Source organism: Amphiprion ocellaris, chromosome 9 (genome assembly GCF_022539595.1).
Source record: "Amphiprion ocellaris isolate individual 3 ecotype Okinawa chromosome 9, ASM2253959v1, whole genome shotgun sequence".
Taxonomy (NCBI): Eukaryota; Metazoa; Chordata; class Actinopteri; family Pomacentridae; genus Amphiprion; species Amphiprion ocellaris.
Window position 1 is genome coordinate 23,883,783 of NC_072774.1, and position 21,973 is coordinate 23,905,755.

General features: G+C 38.1%; 1 protein-coding gene across 5 annotated transcripts in view; it reads right to left on the bottom strand.

Annotated features, from left to right (window-relative positions):
* The window catches only part of LOC111578980 (F-actin-uncapping protein LRRC16A), a 90,684-nt gene that overhangs the window by 9,990 nt on the left and 58,721 nt on the right, over positions 1-21,973 (bottom strand). For 2 of the 5 annotated variants that reach the window (XM_023286011.3, XM_055013642.1), the window contains exons 16-36: positions 21,340-21,444; positions 20,993-21,062; positions 18,885-18,896; positions 18,473-18,554; positions 18,279-18,378; positions 17,617-17,671; positions 12,816-12,988; positions 11,141-11,209; positions 9,289-9,382; positions 9,109-9,207; positions 8,144-8,272; positions 7,296-7,427; positions 6,338-6,513; positions 6,158-6,245; positions 5,821-5,961; positions 4,466-4,480; positions 2,670-2,736; positions 2,241-2,467; positions 1,950-2,059; positions 1,580-1,822; positions 1,281-1,491 (exon numbers count right to left, since the gene is read on the bottom strand). In XM_023286011.3, coding sequence (XP_023141779.2) covers positions 1,281-1,491; positions 1,580-1,822; positions 1,950-2,059; positions 2,241-2,467; positions 2,670-2,736; positions 4,466-4,480; positions 5,821-5,961; positions 6,158-6,245; positions 6,338-6,513; positions 7,296-7,427; positions 8,144-8,272; positions 9,109-9,207; positions 9,289-9,382; positions 11,141-11,209; positions 12,816-12,988; positions 17,617-17,671; positions 18,279-18,378; positions 18,473-18,554; positions 18,885-18,896; positions 20,993-21,062; positions 21,340-21,444 — 2,398 coding nt within the window. The remainder of the gene's footprint in view (positions 1-1,280; positions 1,492-1,579; positions 1,823-1,949; positions 2,060-2,240; positions 2,468-2,669; positions 2,737-4,465; positions 4,481-5,820; positions 5,962-6,157; positions 6,246-6,337; positions 6,514-7,295; positions 7,428-8,143; positions 8,273-9,108; positions 9,208-9,288; positions 9,383-11,140; positions 11,210-12,815; positions 12,989-17,616; positions 17,672-18,278; positions 18,379-18,472; positions 18,555-18,884; positions 18,897-20,992; positions 21,063-21,339; positions 21,445-21,973) is intronic. The other 3 variants (XM_023286012.3, XM_023286013.3, XM_023286014.3) reach the window with 3 other exon arrangements.

The window sequence follows — 21,973 nt, forward strand, 5'->3', positions numbered from 1 at the left end:
GATCTAAGCTTCTCGGTTTTCTCTTTTTTTAATGTTGTTTATGTGAACTTGTTTCATTTCAGCTCAAAATGAGTTTCTACTGCTGCTACAGACCACAGTAGATATTAGCAGGACAAAGGCTGAGAAGCCATTCAGTGTATTGTTTAATGCTGGCGCTGGCTAATAGTTGTAGCTGGTTTATTTTTTGCTTTGTACTCAACCCAGCTGACTCTAAATGAAATGTGAAAAGAAGAGAAGGTGTTAATCTGAGATGCAGGTGCTTCCAGTGATTCTTATTTCATATAAAGCTCATTTAATTTCCATCTTCTTTAAATCATTTAAACTGCAAAAGATAGATTTCAGTTTTTGACAGAAAAAGTCTCCTAGTTTCTTCCAGTTCAATTATTTGAAGCACCGATTTCCTTTATGGTCTGTTTAGTTATCAGTCATCCAAGTCCTGCTAATCCTAAAATAAACCTCTCGTTTAGTATTTTGAAGATGTTTCAGCTCTGAAGCTCCAACCCTGACCTAAACCTTTTCTCTTGTAGGTTCTTGATGATGTTTTCACCTATTTTCCCAGAGGCCTCTTCAGTTCTGAAGAATCTATGGATGAAACTCTAGACTTTAGAACCTCTTGCAAAGAATATAATTACTTAACTGGAAGTATTTTATTTCAGCTGTGTTGCCTCACAAAAAGAAGGTTCTGGGATTGAACCTCAACTGAGGCCTTTCTGTTTGCCTGTACTTCCCTTGGTGTTCTGGTTTCCTCCTACAGTCCACAGACGTGTGGAAGGTTAATTGGAGATTGTTGCTGATGGTTGTTTCCCACTTTGTGTTTTCTCTGCAACAGACTGGCGATTTGTTCAAGGTTCATCATATCAGCTGGAACAGACTCCAACCCCTCAGACCCTCTACAGAATAAAACATGTTCAGCTGATGGATGTTGTAATTGTTTTGCATTGATTCTAACTTTGTAGGACTAATTAACGTGACTGATGTTACAGGATGATACAAATGAAATCCTTGAAGAAAGCGGGTTCACTAGATGTCAGACGGTTTTATATTTTCAAGTAAGCATTTTCTTTTGGGGGAAAAAAACCCTCAAAAGAAAACACCTTTCATGTAGGAAATGACACAAAGCTAGCTGGGGCAGCATATTCTGTATTTATTCCAATCATCTCATCCTTTAAGGTTTAAATCAACAACATGACCATCCATCACCATACGACCATCGGCCTCCTGGTTCTGCTTTCTTTCCCATCCTTCCTGTGACCCCAGTGGTTTGACCATCATCTCTCTACCTTGTGTGCTCTCCTCTCCTGCTTGGCCTTCATCTCTGCCAGCAGGCCACTGCCCATCATCTGGACCCCCGGGTACCGCCTCCCTCCCTGAGGACTCCCCCGACCGTCTGATCCCTCCCAGGGTTCGTCTATGGAGTCTGGAGTCCTCAGTTCCTCTGATCGATCCGAGCTGCTGCTGTAGTCAGTGGGCTGAGAGCGACTGGAGGCGTCTCTGCAGGAGAGACACAAACTGTCACTGAAGATGAAGTCGAGACAGAGGTAGAAAAATATCAACTCTGCTGTTCTGTTTTCATCTTTACCTGGACTTTGGCTCCGGGGCCGGACTCTTCACTGCTACCTTCGGAGAGGTCGGTTCCTCTGGGATGCTGGATGCAGCTGCAGAGGAGGAGGATGGGCCAGAGGATGCTGCAGCTGACTGACTTTTCTCTGATTTATCCGATTTGTCTGATTTATCAGATTTGGAAGATCGTTTGATGAGGTTCAGAAATCCTCCTTTGCTCTTCTTCTTCTCTCCATCCTGAGATTCTGAATTCTTCGAACGTCTGAGAAGAGACAGAAGCACTTTCAGTACATCACTCCCATCACTTTCTGTATGGGAAAAACAGCAGCTCCTTGTGAGAATAATACGTATTTATTTTATTATAATAAAAAACAGAGCTTAATTCTTACTTGGAATTCATCTTGGTGACTTTTTTAGAGAAGAACTCATCCACTCCCTCATCCACTCTTCCCATGAGGCCGTTCTGTTCTCCATCCTGAGATGGAGTGCTGCTGATTTGCTGAAATAAAAAGTTGAACAACCGGATGACATATCTGGGTTATCTGATGCTTCCTGACTTGACTATGACTAGAAATCTCTTCAGTTTAATTTTATCTTGCAGGTAAAAGTAAGTACAACTCTTTCTAATGTCTTAAACCAAACATTAAAAACCCATTTTGAACCAGCTTAGCTTCACTCACAGGCACTTTGCTTGAGTTAGTTTTCTTGTTCCTCCGCGGTCGCAGTTTAGTGAAGTGCTGCAGCTTCTTCTCTTCTTCAGACGGCAGCTCCGTCATTCCTCCTGAAGGACGGTGCTCCAGTTTGGTAAGGACCAGAGATGGAGTAGGTGGATTCTGGGAAGATGCGGAGGAATCCTCCACGTGGACAGGAACATCCTCCAGGGCCTTGTCAAGGTCAAACTCCATCTCTGTGGGTTTGTGTAGGATAAGTAAGTGAGCCCTCATGTGTCATTAAGTCAAAGGTGGATCAATAGTGAGGAATTACACTGAAATTTAAAAAAAAAACATGCTGTTGTATTAGAATTAAAGCAGAAGGATAACATATGTTATCATTCTAATAGATCTCAGTATCATTTAAACTGTATATCAATATCACAATAAAGTACATACCGAAGGCCCGAGACACTGGCCGCAGCATCCTGCTGTGGATGCTTTTCCTTTTGGATTTAGGAGTCAACTGAAGAAGGGAACAAATAATGAACATATGTGACAACTGAACAAAAATTTTAATCTCTACAAGTCGCAGCTGGATTATTACATATTAAATGTTTATAAATCATGTGAGCACCTGTGTGTGCATTTAAGAAATAAAAGTAATATTCGGTATTTGTCAAAAAGCAACAACAACTGAATTATTAGACTGTTTACTAGCAAACATACAACTGATGTAGCTCAATTCTGAATTCATTACAAATATGTAGGTTACTAACAACAGCTTGTATATAATATCTGCAGTTTAATATAAGGTGGACACTGAATAACACAAGAACTTCTCATGTTTTTTACCCTCCAGGGTCTTGGTTTCCATTTCACTGGTGCCTCAGAGGAGTGTACTAAGAGACAAGTTCAACAAATCTAGGTTTTCTTAGTGTTAGCAGGCTTACTTAAACCTAAAACCCCAATTAGAGATATTGGACACAAGGCTCATTTTCAACTTTCTTTGTTAACTTAAGATTTCCATGCTCTGTGCACACTACCATAAAAAAGGAACAGGTTGTGATAAAAAACAAAACAAAAAAACCCCAACAACTATAAATTACAGTAAAAAGCCTTACTAGGCTTATTTCTAGAGTGACGCTTCACATTAAAAAGGTCTTAAACTTGAATGATGCTCAAGGAGTGCCATAATGAAAGAGTGTGGAAATTAGTTTAGTTTTTGGCCAAATTAATATAAAATTAATCTCATTGATTGAATATTGACTGTGATTAATATTAAACTACTCCATTTTCTAATCTGTGTTCTTTTGTCTGCAGTACCAGCAGTGTAAAACTGACTTTACAGCAAAACAGGACTAAACATGGAAAATATACAGTATGATGCATTTTCCTCATCATTTACTGAATGCACGTAGGTTTCCATGTAAACGCCACACCTACAGTCTGTGTTGCTGCAGCTTTACAGTTTCATTCAGGTTTATAACGTATTCCTTTATCTGAGAATATGTATCGCTCATGGAGAAAATAAGGAAAAGAATCAGCAAAAGGCTAGTTCTCCTTACAGTCGACATGAGTCCAAAACTCTGAACATAAGCAGGTTAGCTGTGCAGCTTAAGTTACCGTGGTGATGTAGCAGGTTAAAAGACATGCATAATAGTAATTTCACTCCATAGAACACCCCTCTGATCCCTTACTGAAGAACAAATTCAATAAACTCTGTAACTGGCACTGTATTTCAGCACAACATGGGCTTTTTGAATTTGAAAAAGTACATTTTTGGTTTCTTCAAATTTATGGCTCAGAATCTCGGCTAACAAAAGTATCAGTGCTTTCCAAACAGGGTTTACATGGCACAACATGAAGTGTTTTCCTCATTATTCATCCCTCTATGGAACTTAGTGACAGATCTGGGGCAGCTGTTGGGGTTATGAAGGAACATAGAGCGTATTTCACTGGTAGATGGTGTCACCCTGAGGCTTATTATTACTACTGTGATCCACACTTAAGAGCTGGTGATGACAGTGTTTAATGAAAGGAGCAATGGAGGATAGACAAACTCCTACTATACTTAGAGTGCCAAAGTAGTGAAAAGGTAAAGTAGGCGTCTATCGTAGTTTTTAAAGATATCACATTGTAGAATGAGTTACAGCACCATAAATAAGGCATGCATAGTGTCGAGACATAAAAGGCGAAGTGAGACAACAGTAAAGTGGATAGAAAGCAGGAGGAGGCGGGACAGAATTACTTACGCTGCAGCACAGAGTCTCCATGGAGCAAAGGTAGAAAAGAGAGGAAAAGATTGAAGAGAAAGGAAACAACACACAGTAAGGCTTAATGAAGACAGAGAGGAAAATGAAAGAGACAGCCATGCAGCTATGGAGGAGAAGGAGAGGACGGAGCGAATAGAAGATTAAAATGGGAATAGTAGAGAGACCTGAGGACTGAAAACAACTGCAATTTTCCTCCATATGATCACGCCAGTTGTCTATTTTTGCCAACAAATTTGCGTAGATAATAAAGTAGACACTGCAAAACATTTGCAGATAAAAGGAAGTAAAGACACACAGCAACAGCTTATGATCAACAAATTGCACTTTTCAGTTTTATATCTGCTGATAAGAGCTTTGAACACTACCGGAAACACAAAATCATTAAACTGTAGCGTTCCGAATGCTAAAGTTAAGGCAAATCCTTGGTACCCTGTATAGCAGTCATTTAAATGAGCAAGAATCATACCAACTTTCCTATTTTTTGGGCCCTGATACCATCCGAGTAATTTAATATTTATACCCAATACCGTTTACTTAGCTTATACACAATTTGCCTATTATAAATTAGCTGTAGTGCCTACTTGCGCAAGCAGGTGGAGCAGTTTAATATCGTAAAGGTAAGAGGAGGTGGACATTTACCTCTTGGCGAGCAGAGCGCATTGTGGGAGTTTAGCTAGTTAAGTTGTCTGTGAAGCTTCATGACCACCAACCAGTATAATAACTATGATAATGTAAACATGTAATGGATGCTTTCATTTCCAGTATTCTGTAGCTTTGTTGGCTATACCATGCTTGACTGATAAAGTGTGCTTAAATTCTTAAATTCTATTATCATCTAATCAATTAATGATAGATATTGATGCACGTTTTAAGTAAATAAATAAAATTTACATGTGACAGCAGGCATAAACAAAGGATCGAGCTTAGGTTCTTGTCAATTATTAAGTGTTAGAATTGAAAACTGCCTTGATCGGACCAGATTCTGATCAAAGATGAGGCTCAGGGCATCTCTAGTAACAGATGTTTGTAAGTTATAGAAAGTTACACGAGAAAGGAGGGAGTCTGGAGTTCATCAATAACCTGTCTGAGAGAATGAACAGCAGAATAGACCACTGTGTCATCTGCATAAAGACGTGCTTCGGCTGTAGGCGTGTCTTTGCAATAGCATTTCTAAAAAAGAACTCCACACAGCTGGACTTGTGTCCATCGATGTATACACAGTGGGTTTTATCTAAACAGACTCTAGTACACATAATCCACCATCTGCCAGCTATTGAGGTCTAACTTTTAGACCTGGCTCCACCTAAACACGCCTGCTGTCCACTGATACCTACCATACATGTTTCCAGATCTTCCAGCCTCTCAGCCTCCAGGATCTCCGTCGATGCCCGTTTAGGAATCTTCTCCTCGTGGACGTCCAGATCCACCGACTCCTGCTGCACCAGGGGGCGACCACGACGGACCAGGTGGTCGGCCTGAGAGGAAGAAAGAAAGAAAAAGGTTTGATGAAAAAAGGCGGAGGAGAAGATGTAGATTAGCAAGACAAAAGGAAGGTGAGGAGAGAGGAAGGGCAATAAGATGGCATGAGAAGAAGTTGCTGGAACAATATTTGCAGAAATTAAATAAACAAGTGAATCAGTGGGTAGTTATTATTGTTGGTTAGAATCTTACCAGAGTGTGTTGTGATGTAGACAGAGCCTCCAGAATCTCATCAACAATACGATCGGACAGAAAGGATGCCAGACTCAGTTTCACCTCACTGACAGAGAGAAAGCAGGTTAGTTAATAACACAGCAGATCCAAATATGACTATAAAGATGTTTGTTCTCCACAACGTAACCACAAACCCACCTCATCTTGTTGATGATATCCACCCCAGACTGCTCCAGGAGGGTTTTGGCCACAAAGCTTTTAGGAACAACCATCTTGGTGGAGCTGGCCTTCATCAGCTCTGGACGAAGATTACTCCTCTTCATCACATGAGGACACAGAGACTCTGCTGTGTCCACCATCGACTCCAGCAAAGTCTAGAGGGAGGAAAAGGAGGTGAGGTTTGATTAAACTCCTGATATATTGATCTGATGAACCTAAATTAAACCTTCCTAAAAACAATGCGTCGTGCACTGATTGTGATTATATAAAATCAAGCAGCAACCTTCAAACTCACCTGTTTTAGTTGTGTTAATGCTTAAAATTATGCAGGGCTGTGAAATTTCAAGTTTTCTAATAAGTTTCGGTAATATGGGAGAGTAGCATCTACAGACTGCAATAGATGCTTTAAGGGATAAAATTACTGAGCATCTATCAGCTGGTACTGGCAAATACAAAAGTTTTCATCCACTTGCAAAGTTCACGTTTATCATGTCATGTCTTTAGTTCCCAATGACTCGTATAACTCTCAGTTTTCTACAATGGAATCACTGAAACACGTGAATATTTGTCACAAAAAACAATCATGGATTTTGGTTCTCAGATTTTTTTGTAGGTTTTCTGGAAAAATGACAAAATCTGCTGGATCAAAAGTATTTATCACAGAGGGTTTATCATCTTTATATACCGTCAATGTATAAAATAGATTTTTTATTTGATTACATTTTGATGACAGTGCTTTTGCTTTAAAATTTCCTCAGATCCCTAAAAAAAATACAACAAAATACAACAGTTTTGCTCATTATTACAACAAATTTTGTAAACTGCAAACGTATCGACTATATGGTTTTTATTTATGATAATATTTGTCACGTTATTAGTCAGAATCTCTCTCTCAGTATTCAACTTGAGGTGGAAAAATAAAGTGATGTAACTCTACCTGCAGTTGTTGGTCCATGACGGTGGTCACCTCTCCAGCCATGGACTCCAGCTTCTCCTGGATGGGACCAATGGATGAACTGTTCAGCTCCTCTCTGGATGCTGATCCCAGGTGGTAGAGGTTAGGAAGCAGCTGAAGACATACAGAAAGACAAGGAGAACGTACTGCATGTCAGCAATCATATTTCTCCTCTAAATTAAATAAACCTACATTGGTGGCCGATCAGCCACAACATTAAAACCACCGGCCTAACATTTAGTACGTAGGTGTTCTTTATGCAATCACTACAGTCGTGGCATGTCAGGGCAAAGACACAGGATCTCTGGTGGTGTCCAGTGGTTTCTGGCAGGCATCAGGAAGCTAGCAGATCTTTTAGGTCCTGTGGGCTGCAGGGTTTGGCTTTGACCTCAATGGATTGGACTTGTTCCAAAACATGCCACTGATGATCCACTGGAGTGGGATTTAGGGAGTTTGGACACTGTGTCAGGGCCTTGAGCTCTTGGTTGTGTTCCTCAAGCAGTTTTTGAGTTATAATGGGTCACATTGTCTAAATGGGGTACTGTTGTTACCCAAAAGGAGTGTTCTCGGTCTGGAACAATGTTTAGGTAGGTGATACATGTCAAAGTAACATCCAGATGAACACCAGGACCCAAGGTTTACCAGCAAAACACTGCATTATTATGAAAAAAATCAATGTTGTACACTTTAGTTGTTGATGGCTTTAATGTTGTGGCTGATCGGTGTATATTTCTCATATTAAAATGGTTTACAGTATTACTGAATTTTTGATAATAATCCAAAGTTACACTGTACACATAACATTTTAAGTCGGATGCATCTGTCCTCACCGTTTTCGAGTTCCTGGCGTCTTTGATGAGGTTTTCTGCAGACCGGACATCTTCCAGGATGGCGTCAGTCTCAGAGTTCCTCAGAGAGTTTAGGTGATCCTGCACCTTCACACAGATCCTATCTATCATCTGCAGCACAACAGCAACAAGACGTCACAGTCTGGGAATGTCAGGTTACATGTCAGAGGCTCAGCTGGTTTCCATTTACTGTTGATGTTGTATTCATTCAGTACCAATAGAAATTTAGCCTTTAACAACAAGTTAAAGTTACTTTTAGTTTGCTTCCATACACAACTGCACTTTGTACATAATGTTTGTACCACTTTAAGCCTTTACTTTTTTGTACATGTAGACCAATATGCAATATCCAGAAGTGCAAGATCAGTTACTGTTTTTATAATTTATAATATACCAAATAAGCTACCTTTAAAAGAAGAAACTCTTCCACAAACTATTATTTTCTACAGATGTTTATAAATTTTTTATTGTACTTTTTATAATGTCTGATTGTGTAAATGCACATGACAGGATTGCTGTTGTACACTGTGCAATGACAATAAAGATTCTATTCTAATATGTGATACTGTGTGCCAGCTAACTGATTCAACAATAACTAGCTATATAATAACTCTAGCAGCTGTTTCAGTGAACAAAAATCATTTTGTCTAAACTGAATATCAATAAACAGAAATACTGAGGCCAGAAATTACAACAACACAAATAGGATAAGCTATAACTTCTATAAAAAAAGAAAAAATACTCTTAGCAGAGAACATTAATTAAATAAGAAATACACCATACTGAGTGACAGGATGAATAATGAAAAGACTTTTCTCAAGACGAGAGCAAACTCTGAATAAGGTTCAGTCTCATCTACTGCATAAACAATTCTAGCTTGATTTCAGCCTGCAGTAAACAGATGACGGTGCACACAGAGTCAGTGTTAAATGTCTCTGTTTACTCGCCTGCTGTGTGGTTGTCGTCACGATGCCCTGCTGTAGCCGATAAGCCTGTTCCTGAAGGTATTTCCTGGTTTCATGGTTCCTGTACAAGTAATTCTCAATCTGGGGAAACACAAAGCTCATGGCATGATAATAAACCAAGAGGAGGATAATTTAAACTGACAGATGTTAGAACCTGGTTACCTTCAGCAGAGCATCCTCTGTTTTCTCAGGACTCGCCTTCAGGGCCTGGGAGGCATCGATGATGGGGATGGGCATGAACCGGATGGTGAAGTTTCTAATGGACAGACAGACAGACAGACAGAGAACATTATTCCACAGAGAAAAGGGGGGAAAGACAAGAGATGTATAGATATAGAATAACAAAACACTATATCACTCAATACGCAGCAAAATGATGCATTTGAAGAGGTCTAGGTTCCTAATTACTGGTTTCATAAAGTGATCATCTGTCAAAAAGTTATCGCTGTCCACTGAAACACAGTTTCCATCAGTTTATATTTGCCTACAGCTGCTTTTATCTGGTCAAACTGTCATAATGTGCAAACATACAATATTTCAGTTGTTTCTTGCAACCAAATCATTGTGACTAAAGAAATTGTTGCAGATTACAGCCTGACATTTCTTATTATAGGAAAAACTGCTGGATGTTTAGGCTATCTGTGTTTCATTTGCTTGTTTATATTTGGAAACTAGACTGTAATTCATTTACAGATTGGTTTTTAATTTAAAATAAAGAAATTAAATCTTTTGCAATTATCTTACAAGCTACCATATTTCAAGTATAACTCAAATCAAGTCATTTTAATGGTTTAATAGCATTTCATGTAGGGCTGCAATCCCATTTTGGGGAATGAAAAACTGCATTACATTAATGGAATGGGTCCTTTAAAGCCATTTAAAGCAATACAAAGAACTGAGAACAGATCAGGTAAAATAATGCAGAAGCATAAGGATAATAGCAAAAGAGATGATTTTTTTAAAATTCCTGTTTGATCCAGATATAAGCAGCTGAAAATATACATAACTAGACATAAACGCAGCTTTAACAAGCAGTTTGCAATCACTTTTTGGCAGATTATCACTTTGTAGCCTGTATTTGATAGAGACAGTAAGAGAAGGAACAGATATTTGGGCCAACATGCAGCAAAACAAGGCAAGAGAATGACATGGAGATGCTGGTTTTCAACCTCAAAGGCAAACATTACAGATATGAATCATGATAAACAGACAATGAAGCACCAGAGTGAAAAAACTTGCTTCAGTATGAGCCTGTCTGCTCTTCTATCTGCTAAATCTGCTCTGAGAAGAGTCCACATCTTTATGCTCCTATAAACCACCATCAGCATTCTCACAAGGCTTTTATGTGCAACTGAATGTTGGAGACTTTGTGTATTTTATCTGTTTACTTGAAAATATTCAAATTCTTTTGTGTCTGAAAAAAAACCTTTGAAAAAGAACACATGAGACATGAGGAAATTGAGTTGAGGGAACAAAAACCATCGAAGCTGCGCTGCTGAACTGAACCGAGATCAGAGATTTCAATAATGCAGAGACTCAGGAGGGAGACGGGGAGATGTGCTGCCGGGAGAATGTGATAAACAGAGAAAAAATGAGAGGAAGGAGGTGGATGCACAGTTGACTCCCAGAAATAAATTCAGTTTGACGCACAGAAAGTTGAACATTGACATCCACAGTAGGGAGATACAGGACAGAGAAATCTGATTGTTTAGTCTCTTAATCTGTTTTCTCGCTCTTCCTTTGCTTCCTCAGCAGATTTCCTCTTTGTTGTGTTCCCTGTTTGTCACTTTCCCTCTGCAGCTTCCTTCCTCTTCTTCTATCCTTCCTGCTTGAACACCTCAAGGTTTCCTCTTGTTCAGCACAAAGCAGCTAACCGCACTTCAGAATCGACACTTTTAGAATAAAGAAAGTGTTCTGCTGCATTCACTGATTCGTGATATTTCATCTGGATCCAGTAAAACACCAGCAGAGATCATCAAACTCTCATATTTACACGCAGAACAGATGGACTTACTTCTCCAGAGCTGCTGCGACGTCCTGCAGACCCTGAGGGCTGGTGTTGTTCTTATCCCAGATCACAGTCCTGCACAGAACCAGAACAACAAGAAATGAACTCAGAACATTTAATCATTATCTAATCATAACCAAGAAACTATATGGAATATTTACAGTCTTTTCTGAAGTAATTCCTGCATAAAAACACATTATCATTGGTTTCAGGTCTAAATGAGAATAACATTAGTCTGTAACCACCTGCTTGCAAATCTAATTGCAAACATAACACATTAATAAACTAACTTATTTTGATCTGTCTTTATCTATAATCCATTATTATTAACTTTTTCAGTTTGTAGATTGTTTCTTATCATCAGTAACACTTAATTTTATAACATTATTTCAATTTCTCCAGTGTTTCCTGATGCAGAAACAAAGTCTTCTGAGGTGTTAAAATTCATATATTGACATTAAGATGAATTTAATCTCATTTGGAGCTGGGGGACATAAAAACAGGGCTAATTAAAATATCAGTAGTCAAGAAGAGAGGCTTTGGGTTGTACTAATTGTTGGTTATCAGTTTTGAGGGCTGAGTTATTCTTGTGTGTTTAACTGCCTGATTGTAATAGTTGATAACTGACCTATTGATTACATTTCTTTTTGACAGTTTCTCTTTAATTGGTCTAATTTCTTGTTCTTGTCTCGTGTTGGATCAGCTGTGATCATTTTCTCTTCTAGAGTCAGAGGTTGACTGTAGTTTACTGGTAAAAGCATCTAGAACAGTAACAGGAGGAAGGTGGAATTTCTCAAGGAGTATAATGCAAAAAATCTGTTAAATCTGCAGCCACTTCAGCAGTAAGATGCTGTTTCCTAACAGTTTGTCAAAGAATATTAAACACTGACAGTAAAAAAGACTCAGCAGTGATCAGATAAACCTACATCCACAGCTGAAAGGCAGATCTGTGGGTTATTATAAGGTCTGAATGTGGGATCTTATATAAGGAGGATAAATAACATGATGAATAAAATTCTTACAGTTAAAGCAATAAAAAACACTTAAAATCACCTAAAATATTAATTCTGTCACAGTCTGTGTGGATGATTGAGAGTAATTCTGAAAAAATCTGAAATAAATATGTCAACTGTTAGAGACAATATTTCATAATTTACTGAATAAGCATCTATAAAAGACAAAGCTATCCCACTGTTTTCATAGATATAATTGCACATACTGTTTTTTCTACTAGATGTTTATAATATTTTATGTTTGCACATTTCTTATTATACTTTGAAAAGACAGACACGATTGCTGATTAACTTTGTTGTTCGCTGTGCAACGACAATAATAGAATTCTGTCTTTATTTATTTCTACAATATAGTGAGACGGCTAAAAACAATTCACATGTAATGTCTTTAAAACCAAGTGATGCAATAAATGTGATTATGTACGATCAGCACATTAATAAGAACAGTTGATGAAGCCCATGATGATAAAATCCTAATATAAATAGTTTATAATACAATTTGGAAGCAGGTTTTAGTGTCTATTAATGTCAATATTAACCACTTGAACTTGAAATGCTCCTATAAAAACATATAATATGATGAATGGATGATGAATACAGTAAAATAAACACTATGATGATATAAAACATGTAGATATACACCACATTACATGGCATAAGGTCTGTACCTGAGCTTGGAGTTGATCTGCAGGGCCTTGGCCAGCATCTTGGCTCCCATATCTCCCATAGCGTTCCCACTGATGTCCAGTCTGGTCAGAGAAGAGTTGCTGCCCAGAGCGTTGAGGACGATGGTCAGATCAGTCTTCAGTCTGGAGTCGGCCAGAGACAGAGAGGTGAGGGGCTGGAGGAAGAGGAGGAGATGAGACGTAGAGAAACAGAATTAGTTCATCTTCAGAAGAACTGAGATTCTTGTTCTTTGGTTGCAGCACAAGTTGGTTCCATGATGGATATTGATTGAAAAAATCTAAGTTGACAGTTGATTGTAATCTAATTTTGAGCAGCACAACACCACAAAACGTGTTCAGTCATATTTTCATCTTTAGTTTTGGGAAATTACAATGGCCTGCTAGAACAGTCAAAGTTGAAGTTCTTCCAGGGACAACCCAGAACAGCAGAATTCACGATCACTATGACTGCTTAAACATATGATTGAGATATAATAAATACAAATCAATACAAATGAATAATTCTCTCCAATTCTATAAAATATTTCAAAATTTGATCCATCTCAACTTTGAAAATCACAGATTTCGTTTTACACACTTTGACCTCACCACCCCTGGATTATGCAGCAGTGTTTAAATGATGGACTGGGCAGAGATCAGCTGAAAGACTTTAAACCAGAAACTTTTTCAGCCTCTTAAACTGGCCGGCAGCATGTTTTAGGTCAGATTTTAGGATTTTACTACTTTTAAGATCTTCCACAGACTCTCTCTCCCACCTAAATTTTGCACTGGTGCCCTTTGAGATCCTCTACAAAGGTTTTTCGTCTTTTTGGTCTCGAGGATCTGGATCAATCTGCTCGAGGAACTGAGGTCAGCTAATCAGTGATCTTTTCTAAGTTTCTATGTTTATCTGAAAGCGTTTCTGGACTTTTTTAAAATTTTCTTTGAACTGTCTTTTAATTCTTTAAAAAATGTTTTCACCTTTTCCAAAACTGCATTATTTTTGACACTGAAGTGTAACTGGATATTTTATTGTATTGTGTTTTACTGCCTTCGAAAGAATTTGGATTTTGACATCTGTTCCATAAATAAAATAAATGTTATTATTTTCTGACTGCCAGTGATGCCGTTTTGTAATTCACTAGATCATCTCTTGATATTCTTCCCTCCATCTTTCTTCATTCAGTTTTGGCAGCTTCAGCAGACATTGAATGGATCTTTCATGGACCTCTTTGTAAATCACTGACAACTCTAACAAAAGCTTTTGTACAGTATATCATTAATATTCCTTTTGGCAGCTTGTTTTTCTCTCTGAGTGTCTGTCACTGTCTGTGAATGCTGGTTTCTGTGTCTTCTGGTTTATAGTGTTAATTCTGACTCTGCTGGTTTCCTTCAGCCTCCCTCTGATATCTGGCTTTATTCAAAGTAAAAACATGCAGCCAGACTCTGACACTATTACAAAAGTCTGTGAAACTTTTTGAAATCAATGAAAGCTGAAAAAAAGTCACATATTATATATATATAGTCTACATATTTGAATACAGTTTTAGCTGAATTATTATTACCAGAATTATAAATCTAAGTGATCTTCTGTAAAATCTAATTCTACAATTATACCATTTATTATTATGATTAAATATAATTATTAACAATGTTCTTACAGGTGCAGGCGACTAAAATTGTAAAATCCATATTTATCAGAGAATTAAGTCAAAGGATTTTTCTCTAAAACTTTAGTAACATCATCATTGTCATACGTATTTTTGGTGCATTACTAACACATTCAAAGCCGTTAATTATGGATATTTTGTACATTTATTTTTTCTACAAACAGAAGAATCTGTGCAAGATTAAAACTTTTCTATTGGTATTACTACCGATGAAAGAATCTATGTAACACCATTGATACATGCAATACAAGAATTTGGACTCTGAACTAGTGCTTATGTATATTTCTGGTTTGTTTTTCTACTTATATTTCTATATATTTGCTGTATCCACTTTTCTGCTGTAACAATGCAGATTTCTCCACAGTGAGATTAATAAATGATGATCGTATTGTATTTTAAACTCCACAGGACAGTGAAATGACATGAAACATTCAGTGCAGAACCAAGTGGATTCTCTGTGATGTGACGGTGATACGAGGGTTCATAAATCTCCAACAGAGTCCGTCTGATAATCAGATTTTAACAGCTCTGTGATGCATTTACACAGCTGGAGATCATTGATCATTTCAGTGTCTGCTGATACCGATTTTGTAACTGGAACAGTATTTACCAAACTCATCATAAATATCAGTTAAAATAAGCTGCTATGTGGAGAATTTGGCTCAGAGAAAAGTGACTAAAAGGTTTCATACACTCATTCTCATCTCTGTCAGCTGCTGTGCATTCAGCTGCACTATTCTGACCTGTCAGTCACAGATGCAGAGAGAGTTTTCTTTCTGAAGTGGACGTCGACAGCAGTAGCTTAACTGTATTTTAAGTTCAATAAATTTACTTTCCACCATTTAAGCATCAGCATCCAGTCAATGAGCAGCAGCACACATACAGAAGAGACTATTTGTTAGACTTTATAATTACTGGTCTTGTTGGTAAAATTGCAGCTGCCACCGAAACACAAAGTCCCGCATGAAAAACTACAAGTGAAAAAAACCATATTTTTTCCTCTGTTGCATCCCAGACAGAATCTTCTTGAACCTCAGCAGGTTTCATAACTTAAGACTGATCAGAGACAGAAAGATTTAAACCAGAGTTCCTGCGTTTGTCTTATTATAAAGTGAGAAGAAGCAACACATTCTGATATTAAGCATTTCCTTTCTAATACCATTTTTGTTTTGAAAAGGAGTGATAAAGAAATAGATATTTATGGGATAATTTCAGATGCAGCGGCTACAAATTGCTGTGTGTGAAAGCAGTATCTACGTGGTCATAAAGGCAGAAAATTACTTCTTTACGTCGTATGTGAGGAGAATATTTAAAGCCTATATGAGCTTCTGTGGGGGGTTCAGAGCAAAAATTAAATATGATGAAAATATAAACTGGTATAAAATCATGTTCTCATATCCACAGTAGATGATTCTTCAGGAATCCAGTCGCTGAATTTCCATAACAAAATCTGTTCTATGAGCACAACAAGGTAAGACAACAATAACTGTAATAAATGAAGTTTACAGTATGCTGAGCTTACAGGAGTAATTACAGGCTAATAATGTCCATACAGTTGAAGAAAATTACTTGTAACAGCTACATGAGAATCGTTATTAATCACTGAAATTATGAAATAATTACTTTGTCCTGTTTAATAAAACTAAGAAAATGAGAATCTGAAACCTGAAACATGCAAATAAAGGTGACCTTGCATCAAAGACAAATTAACCTGTTTAACGTCTGTCCATTAAAATGATAAATGTGTTTAATACCGTGATGAAATTGAAAAATTCTGCAGAGCGTGTTAAGCAGTATAGCATCCTATCAAAACCATGGGGGAAGAGAGTGATTATTATTACTATTCTCATACATTATAGAACCATTACTGTCACACAGGACACACTTTGTTCAGTCATTGTTCTGTCCTCTGCTGCATGAAGCTCCTGGTTTTGTAGATGCTGCAGTTTGTATAAGGAAGAGAAACATAAGAAATAACTCCAAATTATTTATACTCAAGTCAAATTTAGATTTACAGTGAATTTTTGTCTGACTAAGAGGTTTCTTCTGGCTGGAAATAACATTAACGAGACGGTAAGTCATTGTGTTTGAGAGGTTAATGCCAGTAATTGACCACATGTGAAAATATATATATATATATTATAGGGATAGTTAAAAAAATAGTACAGTGTTTTTGAAAACTCTGATGTTTGTACACTAAATATGAAGCAGAGAGACCAGATATTTCACCACACTGAGTTAAACCAGCAGCTGCAGGATCAAGCTTCCATTTAGCTTCCAGACACAGAATATAGAGAATAAAACATCTCTGACTGGTGGCAGTGGATTCTAAAATTGCATTATTGAAGCCAATGTCGACCTCGTCTTCAGTGAAACAGAATGAAACAACCCACGCCTGACACAAACACAACAACAACAGCAACAACAACAACAACAACAGTGTGTGCTTCTCTACTACACATGGCGGCATGGGAAAGGCTGCTCTGCTGAATACATTTAAACTTGTTATCTCTACAAGCCTTTACTCATCTGTCACTGGAAAACAGGAAAACAGGCACATACAAGCAGCACAGCTTCTTTCATCAAACTGCGCTTCATTCTCTGCTGCCTCACTCTGTTTATTCCTTTCTGTCCATCTTTTAAACCTTCATATCTCTTTACAACCATAGATCCATTAAATTCCTGCCTCCTCTCTTTGTATTTCAGCCTCCACCTGCTCAGCCTGATAACCAGCTTCACATGCAGCCACAGACACAGCATCAGGAGAAACCGGCTCAGCAGAATCATCAGTCTGCAGCACCGAGGCTAAACGTCTTCCAGCTCTCTTATGGACAAACAGACAAAGGCTGAACTTATTCCTGAATCCTCCATAGCGACAGTAAGAAACAGCAGTTAGAGAAAAAGAAGCTCCAGGACACGTCAGTTTACATACTTGCTCTGGAAGTGTTTTCATCGCTGCACTGGAATGGTTTCACTTTACTGTTATTGATCAAGGAATTCTATTAACACGAAGCTCTGCAGCTGAGGTCAGAGGTCATCAGCGGAGCAGCTGCTGCAGACTCACTGATTTACTTCAGCAGCAGGATTTAAACCTGAGAGATCAGCCTGTAAGATAATGAAGAATAAAAACTCACCGACTCCTCCTCCTGAATCATGTGAACCAGGCTGTCCAGCACTGGAGCCAGATTTCTGAGGCAAGAGGAAGAGAGACAGGAAGTCAGAAGATAAATGAAAACACATGATAAAAATTGACACTTGTCTTTATTATTCTCAAACCAATGACATTTTGAATACAATATGTTTGATATCTGTTCATTTAACGCCTTTATGATGTAGTTAAATATGTAGTAGAGGAGTAGAACGAGCCAGGAAATGTTTAAATCAGGATTCAGGGATCAGAAGTTGAGTTTTTAGAAACCAGCTGTTCCTATATTGTTTGGATGTGTTGCTAATGTTTTAGCCAAGTACAGGCCAAGTCGGCATCTGCAAGGGGACATCTGACGAAGATTCTGTTATCCACTAAGTCATTTGTGATCAATGCACACCAAGTACACATGCAGCAGGAAAATAAATGCTACTTAAAACATGTTCTTGTTTGACGGAGGAACTGTATCAGTAGATTCTCCGTCATTAAAAGATCTCCAGCTAAAGTAATCACTGCAGGACTTTGGAGGTGTTTGATCTGTACATGCTGCCCATCGATGGAGTGTCTAAATTCTCCAGTAATCTCGTGCTACATCCGCCTCATTCTGTAAACACCAGACCAACAGCTTCTCCTCCTGAGCTGCTTTCTTACTTGGACTTGATGTTGTTGAAGTTCTTTCCCAGAGACAGATGTCTGATGGAGCGATTCTTAGCCAACCAAACCAGCAGAGTGGACAGATCTGAATCCAGGCCTGGAGGAAGAAAAACATTAGACTAATTAAATTTACTGATGTTTCAGGTGAGTTTTGTGCTTAATAAAGGTAGAGTTTACTGCTGCTGTCTCACCGTTATCAGAGATGTCCAGGCTGGAGACGTTTGGGATCTCAGCGATACAACCTTCGAGGATCTGAGAACCTCCTGAGCGCAGCTGAAAAAGAATAAGACATAAAGCTTTAATGTAAATAGTAATAAGTTGCTTTCCTGCTGTAGTTGTGCAGGAGTGAGACACTTTCTGGAAAATTCTGGATCTTTAAACTTGAGTGCATCTATGAGGTTCTGTAGGTCCAACATGCATTCAGTCTCTAAGCTAAATTTAAATGATTGATGTGTTAATGGAAAACGACACATTGTCTAAAGTAGCCGCAGCTTTTCATTTCACATGTTAATGACAAAACGGATCCACTGAGACCACGACCAGAAAGAAAATACATGATCTGATAAAATAAATGAAAACAAAGCTTAGTACGTTGGTACTTACACAGTGACCGAGCTTAGAGAAGCATTAGAGGAAGAGAAGAGGTCAGTGACAACAATGATCAGACTGCTATCATTTATTATTATTACTGTTAATATTTATTTCCTTATTCTGCTGCTGTCAGAGAATCAGAGAACAATCTGTGACAAATGCGTCATTAACCCAGGATCGCACCATTTCCTCCGTTTTGAATCTGACTTCCTGTAATTTGTATTCAGGAGTTTTTTTTAGCAATCTCATCCAATCAGCAGCCTTTTCTGTTAGAGCAGCGCTGAGATGAACCAATCAGAGAGAAGCTGGAACCTCCTCCACCTCACTTTCCTCATCCTCCTCACCCTCCTCATCTTCCTCACCCACCACTCGACTCCCTCCTCATCCTCCTCACCCTCCTCACCCTCCTCATCCTCCTCCTCTCCCATCCCTGCCAGTTGCTCCATTATGCAGCCTCTCAACAGTGTTTCTGGTCCGTCAAATGGTTCTGGAGTGGATCCTAAAAGCTGATGGCTCTGGATGAGTTTTACATCCAAACTGTTAAAAAACACACTCAGCATCCTTCAGCTGACAGCAGCACTTCTACAAACGCTATAAACGGGAAGATAAAAGAGGAAACAACCTCCTAAATCCACTGGCTGCAGTATTTTACTCAACCTAACTTTCACTGTATTGTGCAGATCAGCAGCACTGAATACTAACTCAACACTTCTGTCTGAATTTGGTGAACATTTTTAAGTCATTTAAAAATCTTTAAAGAATCTTAGAGGCTCGAACTTGTCATATTTAGATTAGATTTTCCAGTTTCCAGTAGAGCTGCAGTGATTATTAAATTAATCGGCAACTATTTAGATAATCAGTTAACAGGAAAAAAATACTCTCATTTCAGCTTCTTAAAATTGGATCCCTTTGGTTTATTTGCTCCTTTATGACAGTAAACTGAATATTTCGGGTTGTGGACAAGACAAGACAGTTGAAGATGTTATTTTTATGATTTGGGAAATGCCAACTGGCATTTTTAACCATTTTTGCAGAACTGGAACTGTTTTGATCTATATTTTGAGTGATTGCACTGTTGGAACTTCTGCCTGAAAGCAAGGAGCCAGTTTTTGTTCAGACTGCAAAAAATGGCCACATAAAACTTTTTTGGTGCTGTTTTCAGAATGAAAAAAGGTATGTAGAGCTCTACAACATAAACATTATATACAGTTAAAAATGTACATTTATAGAAAAAAATAATGAAAGATTCAAAGAATAAGAAGTAGAGAGAACTCAAACAGGTCTTCTGTGCTTTATAACAAGGTTTTAATGCCATAAGTATAAAATAAATAAATAAGAGTAATAAATGTAAAATGGAGTTGACTATTTATTCTAAAAAAAAAAATAAAATGAGCTGGAATCAACATGTGCAACATCTTTCCAAATGTACAAAGGTGTTATCAATTCTGTAAAATAAGTATTCGCTCAACACACAATAAATATTTTTACTGCTTATATTTTCAATTTGGTTCCATGCTTGTTTCCTGTCTACTGTGTTTGACCACCCAGCAGTTCAGCCCAGTTCACTTAGAAAGTTCCTAAATTTTTGTCACATGACTGTTGGTCATAGGTAAAACAATTAATTAGCGGTTGAACAGTGCAGAAAGGAATTTTTAGTCTTTTACAGAATCTGGTTTGTGCAAACAGCTTACTTTTGGCAAATTTTTAGAATGAGGCTTGTGGAATAATGTGATTCAGGGTTGAAAAGGTATTTCTGAGCAGCCCCTACTGTTCAGATCTAATTGGTTAAACTCAGAGAAAACAAGCTGATTGATTGAACTTTGACAGGACAACAAGCACCATTCTTCTGCTTTCTAGATGTCCTCACTGATTAGCAGTCTTCTCCTCTCTAACATCGACATTAACTGTGTAAAATCTGTGATATTTGTTCTATTTCCTGTGAGCTCATGGAACTGGGGTTACGTTCATTAACTACTGTTTTTTGTTGTTTTGGTGCACACTGAAGTAACGTCGCAGTAGAAGCTGGTAGATTTGACGCTGCAGTGGAAACAAAAAAACGGATTATGCAGTGTTCCTGTAAATGTGACCTTACAGAGCAAAAGTCCTTCCATGAATCTCACCTCACAGCAGCTGAGGTCCAGAGAAACATCCTTCAATTTGGGGTTACTAGCCAGGCCGAGCAGCAGAGCTCTGCAGCAGGAAGGTAAAGTACACATTTAGAGTCAAAAAATAAAAAGATTCAAAGAAAGACTTTCAAAAGTGAAGGTCACCTAAAGTGTGTCTCCTTCTATATTACCACTTTTATTGAAAACATTAAGCTCCCGTGTTGGGTATTCAGGCTGATAAAAAAAAGTTAATTTTTTTCCTGAGATGTACATTGAAACAGTGGTACAGACATTGAAATAAATATAAGGAACAAAATGTACGGAGCTGCTGCTCAGATACATTAAATGTGAATGAATCTCACTTTAGAGCCTCCGGAGGCAGTTTGGTTCCCGACACGTTGATGGAGCTCAGAGACTCGGCACTGCTGAAGAAATGCTTGAATGAAGGAGGAACTTCTTTGCCTTTCCTGCAGAGACGGGAAGAAAACAGTAGTAAAATAACACAACTACATGGATATTTAGATAGATGGATAGTTTATTAATCAACTCGGGGCAATTTAAAGTAGTCAGCAGCTCACACGTTACATTTAAGAAAAATAAGGAGAATAAGGTGCAAAATAACGAGCAAATCATGATGGTAAAATGTCTCATGAATTTCAGCTTCATCCTTTTGCAGAGACCCGACTAATTGTCTCTGCATCAGATCTAATTTATTGTGTGAGTTGCCTCAGCAAAATCAGCCATACACAGATCACACAAAGTGCAACTTTTCAGATCAAACTAAAAGCTTATTTTTAAAAGCAGCAGACCTGAGATTCAGGCCAACACTAAGATTTAACTCCTCTTCATGTGTGAAAAGTCAATGACCCATTTTTTCTGCTGTTTAAGAAGCTTTTCCTGCTCCTCAAATGAAGTGATACAGACAGAATAATAAAAAAGCAGCATCAGTCAAAGCCTCAGATAGACTGAAGCTCACTTCTACCACCATCTGACTCC